The 27,213-nt window shown below is 35.1% G+C and overlaps 1 protein-coding gene and 1 non-coding gene across 2 annotated transcripts in view; one reads left to right on the forward strand and one right to left on the reverse strand.

The window, feature by feature from the left end:
* Positions 1-23,782, forward strand: part of SGPP1 (sphingosine-1-phosphate phosphatase 1) — a 36,150-nt gene extending 12,368 nt beyond the window's left edge. Inside the window, exons 2-3 of the mRNA XM_059059089.2 lie at positions 14,197-14,286; positions 21,289-23,782. Of these exons, the coding sequence (XP_058915072.1) occupies positions 14,197-14,286; positions 21,289-21,840 (642 nt within the window). The 3' untranslated portion in view covers positions 21,841-23,782. The remainder of the gene's footprint in view (positions 1-14,196; positions 14,287-21,288) is intronic.
* Positions 9,831-9,956, reverse strand: LOC131754179 (small nucleolar RNA SNORA61). Its single transcript, XR_009335212.1, has one exon. It is a non-coding gene; the product is annotated as a small nucleolar RNA SNORA61 (small nucleolar RNA).
* Positions 23,783-27,213: the final 3,431 nt, after the last annotated feature.

Below are 27,213 nucleotides of genomic sequence, written 5' to 3' on the forward strand. Positions count from 1 at the left end.
TGACATTGATTGTATAGTCCACAAACCCCAGGATAGTTACTTTCTGGCTCTTTACAGAAAAAGGCTTTGCTGGCCCCTGACCTTTAGGTGGCAGTAGAGAGAAATGGTGAATTTGAGAGTTGTTAGGTAGACTGACAAGGCATGGTGATTAAGTGGGTGTGACTGTAAAGAGGAAAAAGTGGAATAAAGGATTATTCCCAAATTTCCAGATATTTGGAAAGGTGAGAAATATTAGTTTGATTTATAGAGATAGAAAATATTGAAATTGGGTCAGATTTGTGGAAAGGAGCTGGAGCATGGAGGAGGTGAGTTCTATTTTAGATATGTTGAATTTGATGTGTCTGTAAGACAGCCATTTGGAACTATCTAGGCGGCAGCTGTATACATGAAAGAGACCTGGACAGGTTTGGTGTCAACAGCATAGATGTGCCGAACGAAGTGATTAGAGTGGATGATATTGCCCTCAGTGAGGATACAGAGTAAGAAGAACAGAGGGTCTATAGGAAAAAAAAATTTAAAGACATCAATATTTAAGGAATGGATAGAGTAAAATGAACCTGGAACAGAATCTGACAAGTAGCAGTTCGAGAGGTTAAGAGGGCATCTTAGGGACTGTCTAACTAAGGCAGCATGTGCTTGAGTGTGAGTGTGTGTGTGTGTGTGTTGTGTTGTGGGGGTGCAGTGTTCTAGTAACCCATTTGAACTAGCTTAAGCAAACAAACAAAAAACCAAAAAACGTTATTCGAAGGCTAGAGGGGGGGTGTATCGTGGAAGTCAAGGAAAAGAAAGTGCTACCAGGCCTCCTGAAGGATTGGAGCTAGGCTCTGGAATGCTATCAGAACTAAAGGCATGCCATCCATCTTTGTTTCTTGTGGTTGCATGGTCTCTCATTTCTGCTTCTTTCTTTTCTGTCTCTACTTTGGCATGTGTATGTCAGCCTCACCCCTAGTTCTATGTCATTTCCAAATTGAAGCACGTAACAGAGACTGACTGACTTTCTGACTTTATTACTATTAGGAAAAAGCATCTAATCGGCTCAGCCCAGCCAATGGATTTGCTTCCCTAGAGCCAAGTGTCCGTGTCTGATTCAGGGGCTGTGGTCAAGAGAGCAGGATCACACAGTATGAGCATGTCTCCAGGGCCACACTGCTGGGTCTAAGTGGGGATGTTTGCAGAGAGAGGGATGTAGATTGGACAGTATCATAAAAAGAATATACTATAAACTACAAGTGAAAGAAAGAGAGGATATTCTGGAAAAGGAAAGTAGTTAATATTGTTAAATGTTACTAAGAGGATAAACAGGATAAGTACTGAACCTTATAGAAGGCTTGGAAAATACAAGAATAGGAAAAAGCTAGTGTTAACTTTATTTCCTTACAATTTTGAAATAATTGGGACCATATTGTATATGGACTTTATTCTTTTTTTATTTAATATAATGTGTGATGGTAAATTTTATGAGTCAACTTGGCTAGGCCACAGTACCCAGGTTTTTGGTCAAACACTATTCTAGATGTTTCTGTGAAGATATTTTTAGATGACACTAACATTTAAATCAGTAGATTTTGGATAAAGTAGATTACCTTCCATAATGTGGGTGGAGCTTTATCCAATCAGTTGAAGGCCTTAAGAGAAAAAAGACTGTCCTCCCCCAAGGAGGAGGGGGTTCTGCCAGCAGACTGCCTTTGGACTTGAGCTACATCAAGTCTTCCCTGGGTCTCCAGGCTGCTTTCCCACCCTGAAGATTTTGGATTTGCCAACCTCCATAATCCTTAAAATAAATCCAATAATAAAGCCAATTCTTTATAATAAATCTCTCAATATATATGTATACATATACATCCTATTGGTTCTTTTCCTCTAAAGAATTCTGACTAATACATTATGTCATAAATTTTGTATCAGTAAAAATTCCTAGAAAACATTATTAATGAATGAAATATTTTCATATTCTTGCAAAATACTTTTTATACTATAGGGTTGTCCTTACTGTTGATATTATTATCTTTATAAATGAGGAAACTGCATTGCAAAGAGACTATAAAACTAGTCCATGGTCCCACACCTGAAGAAGTAGGCACCTTTCGGAGAGTCTGCCTAGTTCCCAACCCTCTAAAGGTTCCCTCACCCATAGGCCTGCCATATTTTCTCTACGTGTTCTTGCCCATCAGGAACTGAGAAGAGTACTGTTTGGACAGGTTCCTCAATGAAGAAGTAGTGAATTCAGAAACCTTTATCTACCATGTGGACTGAAGAACAGAGAAACTAGTCTGCAGAAAAAGAAGAATGAAGTGGATATGTAAAGAGAAGAGATGGTCCTGTGACTGTCCAGTTTATAATTCCAGTTTCTTCTTGAAGCTTAGCCTCATTCTGCCCTAGGGTTCTGTGTGATGCTCTGTACCTTTACAGATACATCTCTTTTTTTCCCCTCAAGATAATTTAATATCTGTTATTTACATTTTTAGCGTCCCAATAAATGCATGTAGTAAGTGGCTGGATCCGGGTCTGTGTAGCTCCAAAAACTGATATTTTATTTTATTTTTTTGGCTTCACTGTGTGGCTTATGGGATCTTAGTTACCCGACCAGGGATTGAACCAGGCCCTCGGCAGTGAAAACGCTGAGTCCTAACCACTGGACTGCCAGGGAATTCCCCAAAACTGATATTTTTAAGCACTACTTTATTATCAATAAATGTTGATTTATTCATTGTTGTATGGTATATATAATTTTATGATAAACATATTTATATATAATCCTTGCCCTCATTTCTATTTCTTTACTGAAGAATTCTAGGAGAGAGGTTACTGATTCAATGTATATGAACATTTATAGCTCTTTTATGTATTGACAAAATGCTTTCCAGAAAGGTTGCCTCAATTTTTACTCCACTAGCAGTGTATGAGAACAGTGCAAGATACATCATTAATGTGTTCTTCCTGTCCTTTGTTGTTCATATAAACACTGTCCATTCCTCAAATTGAAAATATAATTTTTTGCTGGTGCTTGCCTTTGTCCCATGTTTAAGTTACTTAAAAATTTTTTGAATTCTTCTAAGGATAGTCTTTGCAACTGCTTTTAAAAAAAAAATTTTTTTTTTGGCTGTGTTGGATCTTTGTTGCTGCGCGCGGGCTCCCCCTAGCTGCGGCGAGTGGGGGCTACTTTTTGTTGCGGTGCGCGGTATTCTCACCGCGGTGGCTTCTCCTGTCGCGCTCTAGGCGCGTGGGCCCCAGAAGTTGTGGCTCGCAGGGTGAGTAGTTGTGGCTCACAGGCTCTAGAGCGCAGGCTGAGTAGTTGTGGCGCACGGGCTTAGTTGCTCCGCGGCATGTGGGAATCTTACCAGACCAGGGTTTGAGCCCGTGTCCCCTGCATTGGCAGGTAGATTCTTAACCACTGTGCCAGCAAGGCAGCCCTATAACTGCTTTAATTGTAAGTAATTTTATTGACTTACTGACTTCAGTGAGTGTGAATGGAAAATGTCCTAATATAAAAAATAATTCCAATTATGAGTGATAAATATTTAAGGAAAGCATATCAGTAAGAGTAAAAACATATGGTAGAATAACTGAAGGAAATGTTTAGATAAGTGTTCTGTGATAGGATTTGCAATGAAAAGATTAGATAGTGGCATGAAATTAAAAACATCTAGGAGGTCTTATGATCTGTTTTGGGTTTGGTAATTTTTTATTGATTTGAAAATAGGAAGGATTTGTACATTTTTCTTTCATCTTTTTGCTGTTGTTGTTGTCATTTTGCTTTATTTCTTTGGCCGCCCAGCTTGCAGGATCCCCAACCAGGGATCGAACCTGCACTCTCGACAGTGAAAGTGAGGAGTCCTAACCAGAGGAAATAACATAAATTCAGCAGATAAAGCTCAACATTCTCTAAGAAAAAGAAAATAGAATCTAGGAACCCCTACCAAACTCAAATTTATAACCTATTTGTGTAGTGATAAAAGTGTAAAATAATAAGCATGGTAAATTGGAAAAGTCATCAGAATAGGCCACTAGAATATAATACTAAATGTTATTTAGCTTTGCTGGGTCTGTTTCTTATTTTGTAAAGAGAGGGGAGAGGAATTAGTGTAAGATCCTTTGTACTTGTAATTAAGTGAAATTTGTACCTAGCCTCCATTCGAAGAAAAGCTAAGTAAAATGTATCTGTGGTATTTTTGATCCTAGGGATTAAACAAATAATACACTTTATACAGCTTAGTATAGTGGTTAAGAGTTCAGACTTGGGAATCAGACTTCCAGTGTTTGAATCTCATCTCTATAACTTAATACCTGTTTGATTTTGGGTCTCTCTCTGCTTGTTTCATTTAAATTAGAACACCTACCCCTTAAGGTTGTTCTGATGATTAAATGAGCTAATATTTGTAAAGCTCTTAGAATAGTGCCTGGTACGTGGTAAATTGTACGTTAAATTATTTAATCTATTAACATCTCAGTAAAAAACAAACCCACACACATTTCTTCTAACATCTGCCTAGAATTGAATTTGGGGTATAAAAAAATCCAGTTTGAGTTTTCTATTGCAATGCCTTTTGTGTTTTGAAAATTACTATACTTAGTTGCCTTTATTCCACTTACTCTCCCAAGTGCTGAGGCAGCTCCGGAAGAGCTGTTGTCATCCCAGACTAGATTTGCTCCCAACCCTAGAGATTTGAACTAGGAATTAAAAAAAAAAAGTCTCCACAGAATCTGTACTAGGCACTGGAGAGATTTTCTGGGACCTTGTGAGCAAATAGGCTATATTATCCAAGAGACAATTAGATTAAAAATTATTTGACAGGTTAAAATCGTAATGAATTAATGAATTGGATACTTCCCGGAAGACGGGATTTACTAAATTTCTTTTGTTTCTACTCTGTTTTCTGCAAAGGGAATTAAGAATTTGTTGTTCACCTTAACTATTTGGAAAGCTGTGGGCTTTAGAGCTTCCTTTAGCAGCTCTAAACTGATGCAATCTATATAATATTACATGTAGCCCTTATCTTTTTTCTTCACAAATCCCTTCCCTATAATAGGAATTGGGAAATGGACTTACTTTGTTAACGTAAGGTCACATCAACTAGTTTACTAATAAATAGTATTTCCTTATTGTGGTTTGTAATATAAAAGACATTTAAAATTATAATTAAGTTCTATTGATGAGTTCTTTTGTTAAATTGTGATATAAAAGTTTGACAGTGCAGTAACTAAGATGACAACAAGTGTGTATAGGTCAAAACAGTAGATTGAATTGAAAATGTTTTAGTACACATTTTTATTAATATGTACATTAAATGACTGTATATGGGTCAGATTTTGTTTTACCTATTTGAACCGCATATTACTGTACATTAGTCTACCAGTGTAGAAAGTACCGTGAAGGGAAACATGCTATTTTGATTAATTTTTTTTGATTATTTATTTTTGCTTTTAGTATAGAAAATATAGTTCATATTGTGTTGTTGAATGAAGTGGCTTTTATATTTCTATGCAACTTGAGTTACTTTGTTTTAGAAATTGTATATTACTTTTAAAAGCTTAAGCTACAGAATCCTTACCTAATAATGTTTATTCTAAAACAAGTATTGGAAGTTCCCTTTCCTAGTTTACTCAACAGGATTTTCAGATTGCAGTTTATCATGGTGAATTCCAGAGATGCTCTTAGAACTAAAGTCTAACATAGCCTAGGTTTGAGGCCAGGAATTGAATGATACCATGGCTTTTGACCCCAAGTTATCTTGAACGAGATACTGTAAGACTGATGTTCTTAGTGTCTAAAGGCTTACGTTTACTTCATTTAACAAGTATTTATTGACTGCCTACTATATGCAGACACTAGAAAATAATTAAAATAAATACTATTATTTGAAGTACATATAAGTATTTGTAATATATATGTACATATAGAATATACATAAAATATATCCTAATGCATAAATATATTCTGTCAAAGATAAGAGGGTTTAATTTTTTTTATTAATGTTTTGTAGTTTTCAGTTTAATTTCTTTTATTAATGTTTTGTAGTTTTCAGTATACCGTTCTTTTATTTATCTGGCTAAATTTGTTTCTAGGTATTTTATTCTTTTGGGTGCTATTGTAAATTGAATTGTTTTCTTAATTTCCTTTTCAGATTTCTCATCACTGTTGTATAGAAACAAAAACTTATTTTTGTGCATTGATCCTGTACCCTGAAACTTGCTGAATTCATTTCTTAACTCTAGTAGTTTTTTGTGGATTCTTTGGGATTTTCTGTTTTTAAGATCATTTCATCTGTGAATAGAGATAGTTTTACTTCCTAATTTAGATTTTTTTTTTTTTTTTTTTTTTTGCGGTGCGCGGGCCTCTCACTGCTGTGGCCTCTCCCGTTGCAGAGCACAGGCTCCGGACGCGCAGGCTCAGCGGCCATGGCTCACGGGCCCAGCTGCTCTGCGGCATGTGGGATCTTCCCAGACTGGGGCACGAACCCGTGTCCCCTGCATCGGCAGGCAGACTCTCAACCACTGCGCCACCAGGGAAGCCCTAGATGTTTTTTATTTCTTTTCCTTGCCTAATTGCTCTGGTTAGAACTTTCAAAACAGTGTTAGATAGCAATGGTGAGAGGTAGACATCCTTGTCTTGTTCCTAATCTTGGCAGGCAGGGTGGGAGGGACCTTTCAGTCTTTCAACCATTGAACGTAATAGTATCTGTAGATATTTCATAAATGCCCTTTATCACGTTAAGGAAGTTGCCTTCTATTCCAAGGTTTTGAGAGCTTTTATTAGGAAGGAGTGTTGGATTTTGTCAAATGCTGTTTCTGCACCAATTGAGATGATCTTGTGTTTTTTGTTTTGTTTTTACTTCATTCTATTAATGTGGTGTATTACATTGATTTTTTCTTTGTTGAACCACCCTTGTGTTTCTGGGATAAATACCACTTGATCGTGGTGTATAATACTTTTAATGTGCTGTTGGATTTTGTTTGCTAATACTTTGTAGAAGATTTTTGCATCAGTACTCACAAGGGATATTATTGGCCTGTAGTTTTCTTGTGATGTCTTTGTCTGGTTTTGATATCAGGGTAATAACGGCCTCACAGAATGAGTTAGGAAGTGTTCCCTCTGCTTCTGTTTTTTGGAAGAGCTTGGGAAATACTGACATTAAATCTTCCTTAAATGTTTGGTGGAATTCACCAGTGAAGCTCTCTGGACTCAGGTTTTTCTTTGGAGGTTTTTGGTTACTTATTCACTTTCTTTACTTGTTGTAAGTCTGTTTAGACTATATTTCTTCTTGAGTCAGTTTTGGTAATTTGTGTTTTTCCAGGAATTTGTGTATTTCATCTAGGTTATCTAATTTGTTAGCATATAATTGTTCACAGTTTTCTCTTATAATCCTTTTTTAAAAAAATACATTTATTTATTTATTTTTGGCTGCGTTGGGTCTTCGTTGCTGCGTGCAGGCTTTCTCTAGTTGCGGCGAGTGGGGGCTACTCTTTATTGCGGTGCGTGGCCTTCTCATTGCGGTGGCTTCTCTTGTTGTGGAGCACAGGCTCTAGGTGTGAGGGCTTCAGTAGTTATGGCACATGGGTTCAGTAGCTGTGGCTTGCGGGCTCTAGAGCGCAAGCTCAGTAGTTGTGGCGAACGGGCTTAGTTGCTCCACGGCATGTGGGATCTTCCCGGACCAGGGCTCAAACCTGTGTCCCCTGCATTGCCAGACAGATTCTTAACCACTGTGCCACCAGGGAAGTCTGTCTCATAATCCTTTTTATTTCTGTAAGATCAATAGTAATGTTTCCACTTTCATTTCTGATTTTAGTTATTTGCATCCTCTTCTTTTTCTTTTTTTGTCAGCCAGGCTGTAGATTTATTAATCTTGTTGTTCTTTTTAAAGAAATAACTTTTAGTTGTGTTGCTTCTCTTGTTTTTCTATTCTGTATTTCATTTTTCTCCACTCTTATCATTTTATTATTTCCCTCAGTTGCTAGCATTGCATTTAGTTTGCTCTTCTTTTTCTAGTCCTCAAGGTACAGAGTTGTGACTGATTTCTTTCTTTTTAATGTAGGGCTCCACTGTTACACACTTCCGTCCGAGTGCTGCTTTTATTCTATTACATGATTTTTAGTATGTTGTGTTTCATTTTTATTTGTCTCTAATTTATAACTTCCCTGTGATTTCATCTTTGGCCTATGGTTATTTAAGGGTAGTTTAATTTCAGGACCTCCCTCGTGGTCCAGTGGTTAAGAATCTGTCTTCTGATGCAGGGGACACAGGTTTGATCCCTGGTCAGGGAACTAAAATCCCACATGCCACGGGGCAGCTAAGCCTGCACCGCAACTACTGAGCCCTTCTGCTCTAGAGCCTGCAGGCCACAACTAGAGAGAAGCTCATGGGCTGTAACTAGAGAAGCCCCCGCACCGCAAGGAAGAGCCCTCGAGTTGCAACACCTGCCACAACTAAGACCCAACACAGCCAAACAACAATTAAAAAAAAAAAAAGAATAGTTTAATTTCTACATACAGTTGATCCTCATTATTCATGGATTGCTTGTTTGTAAGTTTACCTACTCAGTAGAATTTGTTACTCGAGAATCAGTACATTCAGACCTGTGCAGAGTGGTGAAAAATTTGAGTCACCTGGCGTACATGTTCCCAGCCAAGGCTGAACAAGGCAATAAGCTGCTTTCTTGTTTCAGCTGTTATACTGTAAACCAGAGTCCTTTTTGCAGTCTGTTCAGTACCACGTTTGTCATGTCTTTGTGCTTTGTTTTGATGGCTTTGCTGTTTAAAATGATCCCCAAGCTGCAGTGCTGTTTAGTGTTCCTACATACAAGAAGGCTGTGATATGCTTTACAAAGGAAATATATGTGTGTGAGGTAAGATTCATTCAGGCACCAGTTATAGTTCTTTTGGCCATGAGTTCAATATTAATGCATCAACAATATAGTACATCCTGAAAGAGGAAATTCACTGATGTGTATGTAAGGCCACTCTGGAAATGCTGAAGTAGTATCTGCAGTGTCTGATGAAGCTATGGAAAAGATGGAAAAGTGGCTGACTTTGTGGATTCATGAGATGATAACCAATTTAAAAAAAGAAAGCATAGTGGACAGCATCGTTATGAAGCTGAAAGCCAATGAAATCATGTTACCCAGAGTAAGGAAAATATTAAATTCTTCTCTTGTAGTACTGACTGGCCTGAACATTTTAAAAGACTACACAGCATGAAAAATGATAAACTTGCAATAATTCTGAGTCAAGATCAAGAGGCTGTGGGAGAATCTTTAAGTTGTCTGCTAAGTGTTATTTAGGAAAAGGGCTATGTGGAAAAGCAGGTTTTCAATGCTGATGAGACTGGCTTGTAGAACTATTTCTCCAATTCTGTCAATGTTTGCTTCAGTTATTTTTGGGCTTTGTTTGGTGCAAATGTGTTTACAATCATTATATCTTCTTAATGAATTGATCCTTTTATCAATATATATTGTCCTTTGTCTTTGGTAACAATTTTTGACCTGAAGTCTGTTTTGTCTGATTTTAGTAGCGCCACATAGTTCTCTCTTTTGGTTACTATTTGCATGAAATATGTTTTTCCATTTGTTCACATTCAACCTATTTGTGTCTTTGGATCCAAAGTGAGTCTCTTTAGGCAGCATGTAGTTGGATTGTGTTTTCTTATCTATTCTACCAATCTCTGCATTTCATTGGAGTTTAAACCATTTCCATCTAAAGTAATTACTGATAAGGAATGACTTTTGACATCTTGCTACTTGTTTTCTGTGTGTCTTATGTGTTTTTTACTTCTAATTTCCTACATTACTGTTTTCTTTTGTGTTTGAGCTTTTTATAGCTTACCTTTTTTTTTTTAACCTTGTTTTAAACTAGCCCACATGCTATATAGCAGACACTATGAGCACAACTTCAGTACTACTATTCCTCCTTTTACGACCACCAAGACCAGGGTTCAAATCCAATGGGAAAGGGAACTGGAGGGTTATAGCGTACCATTTTGATTCCCTTATTTCCTTTTGTGTATATATTTTAGATACTTTCTTTGTGGTTACCATGGGGATTACAATTAATAACTAGATATATTTTGAAGGTATAACTGACACTTTTATTGGATTGGATGATGCGTATGAATGAGGAAGTCAAGGTTAACAACAAGGTATTTGGCCTGAGGAATGGAACAGTGGAGAAGTCATTTGTTAGGAAGGAGGTAACCATAGGAATTTAAGCTGGTCAGATGTGGAGATGGCAGAGAAATCAGGAGTTCAGATTTAGTCATGTTACATTTGAGATGCCTGTTAGACATTGATCACGTAGGCAGTTGGATATAAAAGTCTGAGATTCAGGAGACGTGTCCTGGCTAGAGATGGAAATTTGAGTCATGAACATATGGATTGTATATAAATCCTTGGGACTGGATGAGATCACTAAGGGAGTGAGTGTAGATTGGGAAATGGGCACACTAATACTAAAGAGCTGTGAATAAAGGGGGGAACTAACAAAAATGACTGAAAAGGAGTGGTCTATGTATATTTTATATATTTGTAATAGATTCTGTCATTTCTTAGGAAAGGATAATTCCACATAAATCTGTTTTCTTTCCAGCAATATCTAAATGAGGACAGTGGTCCTAAATATTAATGGTCCTAAATTTGAGACAGTTTAACATAAAATAAAAGGTAGTTATAATTTGGATATTCTTAAATATAAAATAAGTGTGCCAGATGAATTGGTTATTATGCATAATCTTCCTCCCCCAACATGATCCCACTTTAGGAATATTACTTTGTCTAGTTTTTCTAGGTGGTTTTACTTTTTATAGTCATTAAGATCTGTGATCTTTTTTATCTGCTTAAAAGATTGCTTGATAAAATACTTCTTTGCTTTGATACTTTAATTATACTGAATTCTGTTCTGTGGGGAGCGAATGTGAAAGTTATGTAGTTAGAACTGAATCAGGTCTTCCCCCAAATGTGTTTCTCTCCACAAAAAAAATCTAGGGAAAATACTGTGAAAGGAGAGACTAATGGCTTAAAAAAATCAACCATCGTTGAAAAAAAAAGTGACTTGTTCTTTTCCCAAGTAGTCATCTTACCCCAGTGAGGTCTAAAGGTGCTCTGGAATAGGGGGAAAGCCTCCGCATCTAGCTTGTTTGCATTCCTAGCTCTCCCATTTAAACACCTGGGAGTTAGTAAGCCTGAATAAAGGTGAATTAAGTTAAGTTAAATTCAGTTAACTTAAAATGCTTCTTTTTGCCTACCTTCAGTCCTAGTTTTCGAGACTTAATAAAATGAATTTTTCTTCATCTATTGTGTAAGAGAATTCCCACCAATAACTGTACTTTTTTACTTCTTTATGGGGTCTAAGTGAAAAAAGAGAAAGAAGAAAGACACATAGGAGACTTTTTTGGTGGTGGTGGTAGTTTTTACTTCTTTGCCTCTCCCTTGCTGTTAACAGTTAAAAAAAAAAAAAAATTAACAGAAAAATTGAAAAAACCTGAGTGCCTGCTACAGAGACAAAAGCCACCATTATCATCTCTCACCTAGATTGTAACAGCGGCCTCCCAGCTGGTCTTCCTGCTCCCTTATTGTCTAATCCCATGGCACTGCTCTGCTCAAAACCCTGCAATGGCTCCCCATTTGCTTCCCCCCCAGAATCAGACTTCTTACGGAGGGCTCTCAGGCTCTGGTTGCCATGACCTCTCTCACCTCTCCTCCTACCTGCCCTCTCTGTTCCAGCCACACTAGCTAGCTTCCTTGCCAGTCGCATTTCCTCATTAAAGACTTTGCTCTACCTGATCCCACTCCCTCATATATATTCTTTCCTCAGATACCTGGTTGGCTAATTCACTTCCATCCAGTCTTGCCTTAAATCTCAACTTGTCAATATAAAGCCTACACTGACTATCTTTTAATACTTTAATCTGCCCCACTCACACTCCCATACTCCTGATCCTATTTCTGTTACAGTTTTAATTATGATAGGTATGGTTATGCTCTGGTAATGACTTAACCCTGAAAACAGCTTAACAACAAAAGCTTATTTCTCATTAGTGTTTCATGTCCATTATGGGTTAGCAAACAACTCTGTTCCACTTAGAACCTCAGGGACCCAGGCTGATGGAAGTTTGCACATCTTGTGATGCATCTCAACATGCAGCTTCCAGCGTTGCATCTGTAGGGAAGAGAGAGTTCATAGAATGATTGAAAGGGGCAGAAGTCACCTTTCTCCCAGTTCATTGTCAAAACCAGTCACATGGCCCCAATCTAACTGCAAAAGGAGCACAAGGAATATTTGGTGAACATTACTGTTTCAACACCTGTTCTCTTTTTATTTCTCCATAGTACTTATCATGTTTTATTGCATAATTTGTATATTTTATATAAAATGTCATTTATATATTTACGTGTTGTATAATTTGCATATTTTGTGTTTATTATTTAGTGCCTTTCCTCAGCAAGAATTTATAACTTATTCTCCTAGAAAACCTCACTACTTACAGCTTCTTGGACACACAAGCATTTCTTCATTTGCTCCTACTGTTTGTAACGTCCTCTATCTTTTTTGCCCTGTGCTCCTTTTTCCTCTAAAGAGTAAATCCTACTTATCTTTGGGACAATTTGAATCTTAATCTGGGAGACTCAACTAACATCCTTAAACTAAGTTAACGGCCCATCCCTTAGACTCCCTCTGAATTTTTATTATACTCCTATCATAGCCCTTAACCTCCTTATAGGGTTACATGTCTGTCTGCCCCATTAACCAAGTTCCTCATGCATATGGAAGAATGTCTGAAGAAATACATGGAGCCTAGAAAAGAAACTATGAGGATCCGAATAAGGACAGTATAAGTAGGGTGAAGAGATGACAGAAGCAAGAAATATTTAGAAAGTAAAATCAGCAAGACTTGCTTATTGGTTGAATATGAGCGATAAGGGAGAAATCAAGGATAATTCATACTTCTTATTTAGATTATGATACTTCCAAATGAAACAGGGAGTATGAGAGGAGGAATAAGTCTAGGTGGTAGGATGATGAGTTGGGTTTGAGGTATAGTAGGTTTAACTCCATAAGGATCTCAAGATGGAGATATGTGCCGGGGTTGGCTAAATGGTTCTTAATCCAAGGACATGGATAGGTCTTCAGCATGCTAAGTAGTAGTTAAAAAATAAGAAAAGTTGAGACAGCCAATAACTACTAAGGGCAGAACCCTTAGTTAAACTAACGTTTAAGGAACAATTAGAGGAATACATGTTCTTGTGCAGAAAACACAGAAAAAAAATAGGTGGTGAAAGGGGAACCACGAGAGTGTGATGCTGTAGAAATCAAGGTATTTAGACTTTCAGGAAGAAATATGTGGGCCATGTTAAAAGCAGTAGAGAAGTCAAATCAAAACAACTGTGTACTAAATCTTGACCACTCTTCTTGCAACCTTACTTAACTCTTTCAACTCCACTTCTTATTGAACCACCTTGAATTCTTATTGAATTGAACTATCTTGGCTTCAATTTCATTGAGAAATTTGAAGTTATCAGGCACATGCCCATCCATCAATCATTTCCTCCTTCCCTTTAATACCAGGAGCTTCTAAGCCAGGTCTAATACCAATGCCATTAATACTGAGTTGTCTACATTTTAAGTTTTTTCCCAATTTATGGCTTTCTGCTCCCAGTATCCCACCAAAATTTTTTGCAATAAGTTTGCCATTTGAAATTTTAATGGAGGGGCAAAAATGGACAACAAATTACATGATGCTGAATATCGAAAGGAAGATGGGGAAATGGCAAATAGCAGTCAGTCACTGATGGAAGTGAGAGGGAGATAATGCCTCCTCCCCAAGGGAGCAATGATATTCACCTGGACCAGATCCAGGCGTTATTCCAGGGGCACTTTCATTTTGGAGCTACAGTAAAAGTATGTCTCTTACCTGTTTTTCTTCTGTAGCATGCCAGTGATTGAATCTTTACTGTAGAAGCAAAAATGAGCCAATTCCCACAACGAAGATTGTAGAAGCATTCCATTTAATTCATTTGTTCATTCATATAAAAGTATTTCCTGAATGTCTGCTATGTGCCATGCTTATGGTTAGGTGCTGGGAATACAACGGAGAGTAAAAAACACATATAGTTCTTGTTCTCCTGGAGTTTTGTAGTATAGTGAATTTTTATTTGCTTGTTTATATTTAACCTAATTTATTTAACTAATTTTACTTTTTTTTCCCTTTAGTATCCTCTTATATGTGGACTGATTCTTATTCCCTGCTGGTGTTCTCTAGTTTGCCTAAGTAGAATTTACATGGGCATGCACTCCATTCTGGTAAGGAAAACATTGTGTTCATAGAGCTTTATTTTTTTCTAAAATCGACAGGCAATTGTATAATTTTTAATCATTTTCAAACTTACTGGAAACCTAAATGAGAAAATATAGTTACTGTAAATCTTCTTTGTTTTGCAAAGATAGAAACAGGATGCTTTGTAAACTTTTAATGTAGTTATCACGTATTTCATACAAACAGTTCCCACAATAGCCAAGTATTATACTCAGGATAACATTTCTCCCTCCTTCCAGTTTCACTTTTATTTTCTTTCTTATTCTCTTCTATGCCTTTCCTACCACTGAGTCAAAACCAACAATGTAAATACAGACACCAAGGAGCTCTACTTCTAAGTGAGGACCCAGTGACTAGAAGCTAAATGAACTTAAACTGTCCTGGTGCCACTTGTATTTGACTATTAAACTCTAGTTTTCTTCTCTTTCCTGACAGTATTTTAGGGCTTACATCAGATATTTTATTTTGAGAATGCAATTCAGTTTCAAAAGCAGCAGCACAGAGACCCTGTACTCTTTCAGCCAGCCACACCTACTCACTTCCCTTCCCCTCTATCCCATTGACATTTCCTAGTTCTGGCCTGCACCATCTCTTAACCAGATTACTGCAGCAGCTTCTTAGTTAGCAGCCCCACTTCCAATAAGACACTGCTCCATACAGTGTTTAGCCTCCTGTTGTAGCTTACTGCCCAAAACACAAGTATGATGCCATACTGAGTGACATATGTTTCCTCAAATGCAAAGGGTGTTTCATATCCCAATACCATTAGGAATGCCTTAACCGCCACATGGAATGCCCTTTTCCTTTTCTTTGCCTAACGGACTATCCTCTCCTGTTCTTCACGACTCACAAAAAACCATTATCTCCTAAAGCCTCATTACCTTCCCCATCTTTCCTTTCTCAAGACTGGTTAGTAGCCTTTCTCCCAGAGCATTTTGAACATAATTCTGGCATAGCGCTTATGCAAAATCGCTATTGCTTTTTTCTTTATCTCTCATCCCTACTAGATAACAAGCAACATGAGAAAAGTAACTCTCTATCCCTTGCATTTAGTGTGGTGTCTCTTAGGACACTCTGTGAATGTATTGTGTATTATCTTGTAGATAAAGGATCAGAAGAAAGGTGGAGAGATAGAAATGAATTCATGGAATCCAAAAGTTTATAATGGGTTATATAAAATTTTTCTTGTCCTTAACAAGTTCACATTTTTAAACTATTCTACTCATAAAAGTGTCTCATTAGCTTATTTCGTAGCTGTAGAAGTATTGGGTTTCTACTTCTTCCTCAGATTGCTTGCTTCCAGCAGCTGCCCCTTCACTAGTAAATTTCCAGAAGTCCCAAATGCTATGTTAAGAAGCCAACTATTTGTGTTTTATTTTTTATAATTATTTATATTAATACAAATTATGAATTGGCATATAATTCTATCTTTCTGACTATTCTCTACTAATTTTATAATAGACTAAGTATCACATTTTTATATCAAATCTAATATTAGTCACAAGAAAATGTTTTCCATCTCTGTGCCATGTTACAGTTATTCCCTTCCACTACCAATTAGCAATATCGCACCTAAAAAACTAACAAAAGGTTATGCATCTATGAATGATAATATTATCCCTAGATTCATTATCATCATAAAAGAGGAATGAGAATCTTAATGTATTGACTATGTAATCTCAACCATGCTGTTCTTAAAAAAAAGGAAATGTACAGTGAATTGATTAAATATTCAAGCTGAGTTCAGTTCATGTTTAGATACTGGATAACATCTGTTCTTGAATCAGCTGAAGTAAAAACAATATTGATGTATTATTTTTCAAATCATGAGTCTGACAACCAAATCATGAGTCCAATAACCCTCGGTCTTTTTTTTTTGGCCACACTGTGAGGCTTGTGGGATCTTAGTTCCCAGACCAGGGCTTGAACCTGGGCCCCAGCAGTGAGAACACCAAATCCTAACCACTGGACCACCAGGGAATTCCCCAGCCCATCTTTTAATTATTCAAAAATGATCTTGTCCCATAAAATGTCTTTATCAGTTTTATTCTGACTAGCTACTGAATTTTATTATGTATAGCATTGCAAGTTTTTCTTTTAAAAGTAAAATCACAGATGACTTGAAAGCATTGTAAATTATGTTTCTGTGTTATAAGCACAATTATTCCTAATCAATAATGGTTTTATCATTTGATAATTGATATATGGAATTATAGTCATAATGAACACCCCCGCCTTTTTACATTATGGATCTAATATATTCCCACAATTTTCACTTTTTCCTATATTTTAATGCTTCAGTAATTACCTGCATTTTGAACTGTTTTCTTAATCATAATTTGTATCTTCATTGTTTATTGTGAAATTACTATAGAACTATAGGCAGAGTATGCCCTAGAAGTTGCTAATAGGTGCTTAGATGCCATATTATCTAAGCAGATGTCTTTATTAACATTAAGAAGAAAGTTCTAATAATGTAGTCTAAATAATTTATAATGAGCACTTTGTTGAGTATTTTCCATATGCTTTGTTTTTATTGTTATAACACAAAGAGCAACACTTAAGTTTATTTTCAACATTTGCCTACCCTCCTAAATAGATTTTCTTAATCCCCAGAAAAGTAGAGGAGTTGCTACATCCATTTTTCCTCTATTTATGTATGTATGTATTTATGTATTTGTTTGTTTATTTTTTTGGCCATGCCATGCGGCATGCGGGATCTTAGTTCCCCAACTGGGATCGAACCCTTTGGGAGTGCAGTCTTAACTTAATGGGGAAGTCCCCATTTTTCCTTTATTTATTATCAAACCCAGCTCTAAAAATTTCTTGAAACACAAGCTTTTTTTTTTTTTTTTTTTTTTTTTTTTTTTGCGGTACGCGGGCCTCTCACTGTTGTGGCCTCTCCCGTTGCGGAGCACAGGCTCCGGACGCGCAGGCTCAGCGGCCATGGCTCACGGGCCCAGCCGCTCCGCGGCATGTAGGATCTTCCCAGACCGGGGCACGAACCCGTGTCCCCTGCATCGGCAGGTGGACTCTCAACCACTGCGCCACCAGGGGAGCCCCACAAGCCATTTTTAAATTACTGGATTAAGTACTTGACAAATTACTATTTTGTTTCTACATTAGTAAAATTATGAATATTTTATAATTACATTTACCCAAAATTGTACTAAAAGTTTATTTTTCTATATGTGGAAGGTCTTTTTAGAAAGGTATTATGAGATCATAAAGTAGAATGTACCTCTCAAACCCATTTTTATAACAAGACATAAAAATCAAACTAACCAAAAAACAGGAAAAATCCTGAAAACATGTTATAGAGAAAGAGCCAGAACAGTAAACACTAAGAGTTTTAATAGTGGTTATTTCTGGGTAATAATTACTTGTTATTGTTTATCCATATTTTCTAGTTTTTCTGTACTGAACATGTATTAAATTTGAATTTTAATTAAAGATAAAAATTTCAAAATCCATCCCTAATAATGCCTTTATAATCAAGGATTGCATTCCAATAATACATTTTGTTGTTAGAAACCCTGTTGGCATCACTCACATGTTGAATTAGAAGCAGAACACCTGAAATATGTTACAATTAAAAAAAAAGCAAATCCCTAGGAGCCAGCAGAAGTCTTGAATTCTCGCCTCAGCGAAACACTAGCCTCTCTAGTTTTATTTACTGATGGGAAGAAATGAAAAGGAGACAATTTCAGATTTAACACATAATAAATCTTTATTGAATTTATGGTATTTGATATCTTCTACCGTAAATTTGATAACCATGAACATTCCATTCAAATGTGTAATTATTAAGTTTTATGGCATATATGTTATCTATAATTAATAAGTATCTAAAATTATTTGCTAAGTTTCTTTTTGGAAAATTTCCTACTTTGATTCTTTATGCTACCTTTAACATCAGCTTTTCTTTATTGCATACTTTGTGCTGTAATGCTTAAAACCACTTAGTTACACATTTTAATATTGTACATTAAAATGATATTACAGTGATAGCCACCATGTTTATGTCCTGAATTCAATCATTCTTCCTTCTGGTTCTGTAGCATGGAAATTAAATATGCCTTTTTATCCAGGATAATATTATAAATAATTAATAATTCAATCAGAAAAGGAGGCAGATTTGTATAAAGACTTGTAGCAATCTAAGTTTATTATTCATAGAGCTATAAAAGAAAAGCAGAGGACAACAAATATTAGATGTTTTATGTCATACTGAAATATACATTTAGAAATATAATTGATTTGTTATCATACATATATATAATCATGTAAGTCAGCAAGAAAAAAAATCCAAAGGAATAGTTTCCCTAAAGACACAAATATACATTGTATAGAAAAGGAATAGTCCATAAACATATGAAATAATGCTTAATTAATTATCAGGGAAATGCAAATTAACAAGAAATACCAACAACTGATGGGATGTAAATTTCTATAAACATTTTGGAAACTTTTTATTGTCTTGTAAAATTAAACATGCACATATACTGTGATTCTGCCATTACATTCCTAGGCATATGTCCTGGAGAAGCTTTCATAGACCCATACAGGGAACATAAAAAGAAAGAACATAGAGGCACTGTTTATAATGCTGGTTTGTTTAAGAATATATGCCAATTAAGAAAGCATTCAAGCTCAGCCATAACCAATGAACTAATCCAAAAGCTGAAAACATCCTAAGTGACCATCAGTGGGAAAATAGATAAATTGTATAACCACACAATAAAATATTACATAGTTGTGGCAGTGAATGACCTATAACTAACTACATATGATGAATGAATCTTAAAAACTTAATGTTAAGTGCAAAAAGCAAATCAAAGGAGACTGCATACTGCCTAACATTTTAATAAATCTCAGAAAGAAGCAAAACTAGGTAATGTTTTGTTTGGAGATATGTGATAAAACAGTTTTTAAAAGCAGGTATTTATTCAGCTAATACTCAGGCTTATGCAGAGTGATAGAACTAGGAAACAGCATACCAATAGATTCAAAGTACTGGTAATATTATAGTTCTTTTTTGGGGGCAGTGATTTCATAGATATTCTTTTTGTAATTTCACATGTACTTTACGTATCTTATTCTGTGTACTAACTATTACATAATAAAAATCTTAGGACAGAAAAACATTAAGCAACTACTCTGTTGCTTAACTGTATTGAATGCTGTTGAGAAGTAACTGTTGTTTGGGGCAGCATAAAGGTCTCTAGTATCCATGAAAAGAGTGGTTTCAATGCAGTGATGAGTTTAGGAAAAAATAGGAAGTGAGAAAGTGGAGGCAGTGAATATAAGCAACTCTTTTGATAAATTTTTCAGCGATACTAGATCCCAGGGTTTCGTTTTGTTTGTTTTAAGGTGGAAATTCTGAAACAGTTTTGTTCATGTCAGGAATGATTCAGAAAGGAAAGTTTTTTTAAATAATAGTGTTATTTCCTCCAATAAACCATCTTCTATTTTCTACCCAGTTGTTTGTACCTAAAAGTAGGAGACATTTTTGACTGCTTTTTCTTTTGCTTCTCTCTTACATTCAGATCATCACCAAGTTGAAGTTCGTCAACTCTAATTTTAAAATATTTTACTAAATCCATCTATGTACATCTCTTTATATGGACCATATCTAGAGTGAACTACTACAGTAGCCTCCCACTAGTGTCTCCTGTCTTCCATACTTTACCCCTATAATATATTCTCTACACAGCAGATGGAGTGTTCTTCTATAAATATCCATCAGATTTTATTACACTCCTACCTGGGAATCTTTCAGGCTCCCTATCACTTTTGAAATAAAATCTGAACTTCTTACCTAGCCTACAGGGGCCCTCTCTACATGATTTGACATCTGCCTGTCTCTTGGATCTCATATCACATCACTCTTCTCACTTTTTAAGCCACATGGAATTTCTCTCAGTTCCTTGAACTCACTAGGTTCTCTTCTGCCTCAAGGCCTTGGCACTTGGTATTCCCTCTACCTGGGACACTTCTCCTTAGATCCAAAGATAGGGCTGACTCTTTTTTGGAATCACATTTCTGCTCAAGGGTCACCTCCTCAGACAGGTTTCCCTAATCACTCTAATAGGGTCTTTCATCATTCTATCCCATTGTCTTGTTTTAATTTCTTTATAACAATCTGAAATTGTAATATTTATCTGTGTTTTACTCAGTCATCCCCACTAAAATGTAAGCTCTATGGCAGTAGGAATCTTTTCATTTATTAAGCAGTGTATCCTCAGCCCCTAAAATAGCATCAGGCACATGTAGGTACTCAATAAGTATTTCTTCAGTGAATAAATGAATGAATGGGAAAAGGAAAAATAGGCTTTGTATACCCTTTAGTCATGGAAATAATTATGTATTTAAATGTGTGATTATTATATTAAATGCATGAAGGTGAAGTCTTTGAAAAATAAGTACAGTTGATCCTTGGACAACGCGAAGGTCAGCACAATCAAAAATCCACCTATAATTACAGAGTGCCCTTCATAAACTTGGTTCCTCTGTATCTGCAGTTCCTTTGTATCAGGGGTTCTGCATCCTCAGATTCAACCAACTGGGGATCATGTAGTACTGTACTACTGTTTACCATTGAAAAAAACCAGCAGTTAAGTGGATCCACACAATTCAAACTCATGTTATTTAAGGGTCAGCTGTATATTGTTTTTCCCAGAAATCACTACATACGTTAAGCATAGTTTATTGTTCATTTGAATATACATTTGTGTATAGCATATATGTATTAATTTGTAAAAGGGCAGAGCTATAGAAGCATAATCATTTTATTATCATCAATGAATCTTTTTAGTATTATTAAAACAGCTTTTAGTACCTATTATATAAAATTTACTTTAAGAATGTGACATATTTTTAAAATGTACATTTATTAACATTGAAATGTGAAATATATATATATATATATATTTCCTTAAATGCCAAAAAATATTATACTAAACAACTCTACCTTCTTCTTTTCTCAGGATGTTATTGCTGGATTCGTATATACCATTTTAATCTTAGCTATCTTCTATCCATTTGTGGACCTGATTGACAACTTCAACCAAACTCACAAATATGCTCCATTAATCATCATCGGGCTTCATTTAGCCTTGGGGATCTTTTCTTTCACTCTAGACACTTGGAGTACATCCCGGGGAGACACAGCTGAGATTCTAGGAAGTGGTGCTGGGATTGCATGTGGATCTCATTTTACCTATAAAATGGGTCTAATATTAGATCCTCCTCTGGATATATTACCTTTACCTAGGTCCCCCATTTCAGTGACTCTGTTTGGAAAAGCCATATTGCGGATTCTCGTAGGGATGTTGTTTGTACTAGTAGTCCGAGATATAATGAAAAGGATCACTATTCCTTTAGCCTGTAAAATCTTCAATATACCATGTGATGATGTTCGAAAAGCAAGACAGCACATGGAAGTTGAACTTCCTTATCGGTATATTACCTATGGAATGGTTGGTTTCTCTATCACATTTTTTGTTCCTTACATATTTTTCTTTATTGGTATCTCTTGATGGAGAAATATTGTTTACGATAAGAAAGGAGGGTATCAGTTACTGATATCTAAAACCATATTCTAGTTAAAAGCCAAATCAGAGTTAGGCTTTTGCAGGAATTTAACTTAAATAATTATTTAAGTAAATTCATAGGAGTCAGTGCATTTTATCATTGCACATCCAGTTATTGTTTTAGGTGAGCTGAGCTATTTCAACATTGAGAAAATGATAAGTATCGATTTGGAATGTTCATGTAATATTTGGAGAGTTTTGTGCTGTTATGGATTCAAGTTATATATAATATATATTAAGGAACATAATATACAATTATGTATCTAATATATGTTATATATAAAATAATTATACCTAAGTTTTTTTTTTAAACCGTGGGGGTGTATTATAAAATCAATAATAATATGCAAACAGTTGTGCCTGTGTATTTGGACTTAATACAGGTATGTTGTTATTAACAGATATATTTAATGTTTATTTACTATGGGAGCCATTTCCTAATCAAATTGCATAATTACTAGACCAGAATTCATATGCTACCACATATTGATTTACTGCCTCATTTTATACTGCCATCACCTTTCATGTTACTCATGATGTTGAACATAGGAGGCATTTTTAATGGACCAAATTTTCAGAAAAATTAGTTTTTGGATTCCTTTTTTTTGTTTCCCAGTTCTGTACACTGTGTTGAATGTACTTTATTTGCACTTGTTCTGGACATTAGTTTAATAATTCAGGTACTGAATTTTATTGCTTGCTAATTGTGCCTTTCTGTTGCTGAATTAAGAAATGCCATGTATACTGTGATATAAAAATAAGACTAACTTTATCTTAAGTTACATATAATCAGACAAATTTTTTTTTTTTTTTTTTTTTTTTTAAATCAGACAAATATTTTAAAAAATATCTGTCAAGCTAACAGGGCTAGCAGTAAACCACCTTCAGTTCTTTAGCCTTTGTTTAGAAAGAAATGTGGAATGGACTAAACTTTCTCACTAATTTATTGGGAACTTAAATGGATAAATATTTCCATTTTTGTAGGTATTTTTCTGTGCATTGTAAGTTATAGGAACAAGATATATTTTTTGTACATTGTCTTGATCGTTTATACTACAGGTAGATATTTCCAATGAATGGAACTGTAATTGAACTTTATAGATGGGACAATGCACGTTTCATATGTAAGCAAATCATTTTTCTAAATTATTTGGAAATGATTGGGTTTAGCAGTGTTAACTTTTAATACCATTTATTAACTACTGCGGTAAATTATAAAATTTTAAAGTATCAATATTTTAGGTCCTATTATTTTTTTCAACCTTTTATTATTTTCATGGTGGAATATTTGAGTATAAATATTAAACTATTCTTTATTCTGTTTGTGCCTTTATATTTCGAAGTGTAATTGTAATTAGGTTAACATTAAGTTTATTTGTAGTAAGTATTTCATAAAGAAGAGAATTAACTTTCCATGTAAATGAGCATCAGGTATGGAATTACTGACTTAGTGCAATATCTGTCTGATTATCCAGAGGTATCAACTTAAGATGTTTCTATTTTGGGCAGCATAACTATTTGAGCTCATATTTTTATAATTCTGATTGAGAATTTAGGGACGTGGTAATTTTTGCCAATAGTGAATCTGATCATTGTAAGTAAAGCAGCTAAATTTTCGACATTTACCTGTTAGTTAACAGAAAACCAAGGCACTTAGGAACATATCGGTACGTTGGAAAATGTGCAAAGAACTTTTCTTTCAAAATGTGTTTGCTGAATCAAATTTTAGGGACTATTTCCCATAATTTGAGTATATGCTACCTTATTAACTTTTATATCTAGCTTAAAAGGTATTTGAAAATATTCCATTTCTTTGTGATTTATTATGTTCTGTCCTATGATAGTTCCACGCTAAATGTATTTTTAAATAAAAGCCAAATTCAAGATTGGAGGGTGTTTTGTTTGCCTTCTATGCATTTGTTTCTGTATTGTCTGGTAGAGATTTATAAAATATATCTTCTAGTATTTTCATTCTAGCAGTCTTTTCCTGTGAAGCATTTTATTTAATATAAGTACTGTTTTTAGAAATAGAAGACATTGAAGAACTTCTTTAAGGTTCAAACTGCTTTGGGCTCTATATATGATCATTCTGACACTGTACTTTTAGTGAAAAGTTTCATAACTTTATTTTTAAAACTTATGCATAAAACATGTTTCAGTAAAATCCACGACTAAGTATTGTAGGTAGTTGACTGTTAATCCATTAATTCAGGAATTAATCATAATATAAGGAACAGGTACTTTTACAAGCAAAATAAACATATGGACATTTCATTTTGTAATTATAAACTGCCATGACATGTGAACTGCAAAAACTAGGGCGTCCCGAAAGTCATTATAAGACCTAATATAAAGCAATGCTACTATAGTAGATTTATGTAATTTAATTTTATCTACTAGCTTTCTTTACAAGTAATGTTTATTAAATGTGTCTTTCAAAGACAACATAAAAATTAATTCAGTGATGTGAGTATAATTTAAAGGCAGATTTTCATAAAATGTTTGATAAAGATGAATAAATGTTAAGATTTTTTTATTTTGAGTAAAATTGTATATAATCACACAATTTTATATGGCAAAGATTTGTTATTGCCAAAGCAATTTCATTCTTGTTCATGAAGAATGTTTACTCTAGATTTAAAATCAAACTGTTTAATCTGGACATCAATAAGGCTTAGTTTTTAAAATGCAACTTTATAGCTGAATTAGTTTTTCTGAAGGGAGTTTTTGTTGTTTGCTGTGGAGATTATTTTGAGAAAGGGAAGAGGCAATAGTTTGAGAAAGTAATTTGATGTAGTGGATGTTACTATGCTATTATTTTGTCAAATTTTGGTCATGTTCTTCCAGTTTTTGCTGTTATATACATAAGTTAAAAAGAAAACTTTTAAACTTGAATTTTAAATAACTTTTACACTTGGATTTTAATGGTGGTTACATAGGCTATAAATAGCACAATAAAAATAAGTTTTAACATGCTAATTACAAAGGACACTTTAGAAAGCTGTGCGGAGCACAGGCTCCGGACGCACAGGCTCAGCGGCCATGGCTCACGGGCCCAGCCGCTCCGCGGCATGTGGGATCTTCTCGGACCGGGCAACGAACCCGCGCGCCCTGCATCGGCAGGCGGATTCTCAACCACTGCGCCACCAGGGAAGCCCAAAAGCTCTTCATTTTTAAGCACACCAGACTACTACAAATCTTTATAAACAAAGCATGCCATGCCTTCCTTGTGAGACACATAGGAGGGAAAATCCAAAGAAAAATAAAAAATATTTTTTTTAAATTAAAATGTTTACAGAAATAAACACTAACTTTTTAACCTCAACTATCTGGTATCTGCTAATTTGTCCTTCTTTTTTCCTTTCACCATGTTTAGTCTTGGTGCACTTTCCATGGATGTCTAAAAAGCCTAGCTCCTAGTACTGTAAGCAACAGGACATGACAGAAATCTAAAGTGTGTTTTAAAAGGGTATTTTCCTGTCATTTTCTAAAAGCCAAGTGAATTTTAAAATAGCTTTATGACCTATACTAACAGATTGTATCATGATCTGTATCATTGGGTTTATTTCAACCTTAAATGTCATAAAGTCCATAATCTGAGGTTTTAAAAGTTCATACACTTACCTATTATGCTGTTTGCAATATTTGTTTGATTTAATACATACTTTTAAAGTTTCCTTTGTTACATAATGACATTTTCTTATGAGATGTAAAATGGATTCTCTTTTTAAAAACTAGTTACTACAGGGCTTCCCTGGTGGCGCAGTGGTTGAGAATCCGCCTGCCGATGCAGGAGACACAGGTTCGTGCCCCGGTCCGGGAAGATCCCACATGCCGCAGAGCGGCTGGGCCCCTTAGCCATGGCCGCTGAGCCTGTGCGTCCGGAGCCTGTGCTCTGCAACGGGAGAGGCCACAGCAGTGAGAGGCCCGCGTACCACACACACACAAAAAAAACTAGTTACTACAGTAATATTACCTCTTCAGATTTGAGGTTTGTCCCTGGTCCTAAATTAGGGGTTCTCATAACCGAAATCCATTGTAGCACATATCACAACCTGTAATTATTTATGTATTATTTTCTTAAATTTTCTATCTTCATCTCCATGATGTAAGCTCTATGAGGAAAACTGGCTTGTGCCTCTATATTTACTTCTGGATCCCTGGGACAGAGCACGCATAATAATATATATTGAATGAATACCCAGTCCCTAGACAGGCTTCAGTATGTGTATTTATCTGGGTGAAAAATTCTACAATTTTCATCAGCTTCTCAGAGAGAGCGGTGATCTAAAAAAGTTTAAAATTATGCAATAGTCTACATTTTACTTCTTGTTCTAGCTGTTTTAAAGGTTTAGGTTGTAAATAAATGCATCCAATTCATCTAGTAAAAATTTTATCACTTTTCATGCAAATATTTAAAGGATAATCATTTAGATTCTTGAAATGTTTTACATGTAATTATTATAATACTCCATTGTATAGAATGTGATTTGTATCCAAATAAGTTTTAAGATGTTATTTTCTTTGGAATTAAAATAAAATCTGAGAAGAAAACATTCTGCATATATGGGGATATAACTTTAGTTTCTAGTAATAAGCTATATAAATATGTGAGAATATTACTTTGTACAGTTTGATCTTTAATCTTTCACATAACCAACTACTTCACAATCTGTGATTTTTATAATTAAAGTGATATTTATAATTAAAATGTAGATGAGATATAGTCAGGGCTTAAATATCAATTTTTTTTACTTAAGCACAAAGACTCCCCTGGATTCCAAATGTCTCCAGGCCCAGACTTATGGGATTCAACTGGGGTTGGTGACAATAAAGTGGATTCTAATTCCCCTAATATTTAAAGTTCCCCCAGTGTCCCCCTCCCTGCTTTTATCTGGGCTGACTTAAGGGATAAAATTCACCAAACTCATTTTAATGGTGGTGTTACTTTTGCTAATTTCTGATTGAAATGCTGTGATGACAAACTTGAAAAAGTAAAAAAAAAAGTTATAGTTCCTCAACATTTCCACTCTGCAAAATGTTTCAAATAGCTTTACAAAATAAATATTTTAAAAATATTTCTTTCTCTTGGCCGTATATTCCCAAAATCTTATTTAAATTATTCATGGACACAAGCTGTAAATTTTTTAAATTAACATATAACTTAATTTATAAATGTCATTAATTAATTATAAACCCAAACATGACATTTATATCTGAAATATTTTTCTTTTCTAAAAATAAGTTGTCTACATTTTCCAACTATGTTATATATGTTAAAGGTAATCATAGATTTACAAAATACTTTATTTATTTATT

Source organism: Kogia breviceps, chromosome 3, assembly GCF_026419965.1.
Source record: "Kogia breviceps isolate mKogBre1 chromosome 3, mKogBre1 haplotype 1, whole genome shotgun sequence".
Lineage (NCBI taxonomy): Eukaryota > Metazoa > Chordata > Mammalia > Artiodactyla > Physeteridae > Kogia > Kogia breviceps.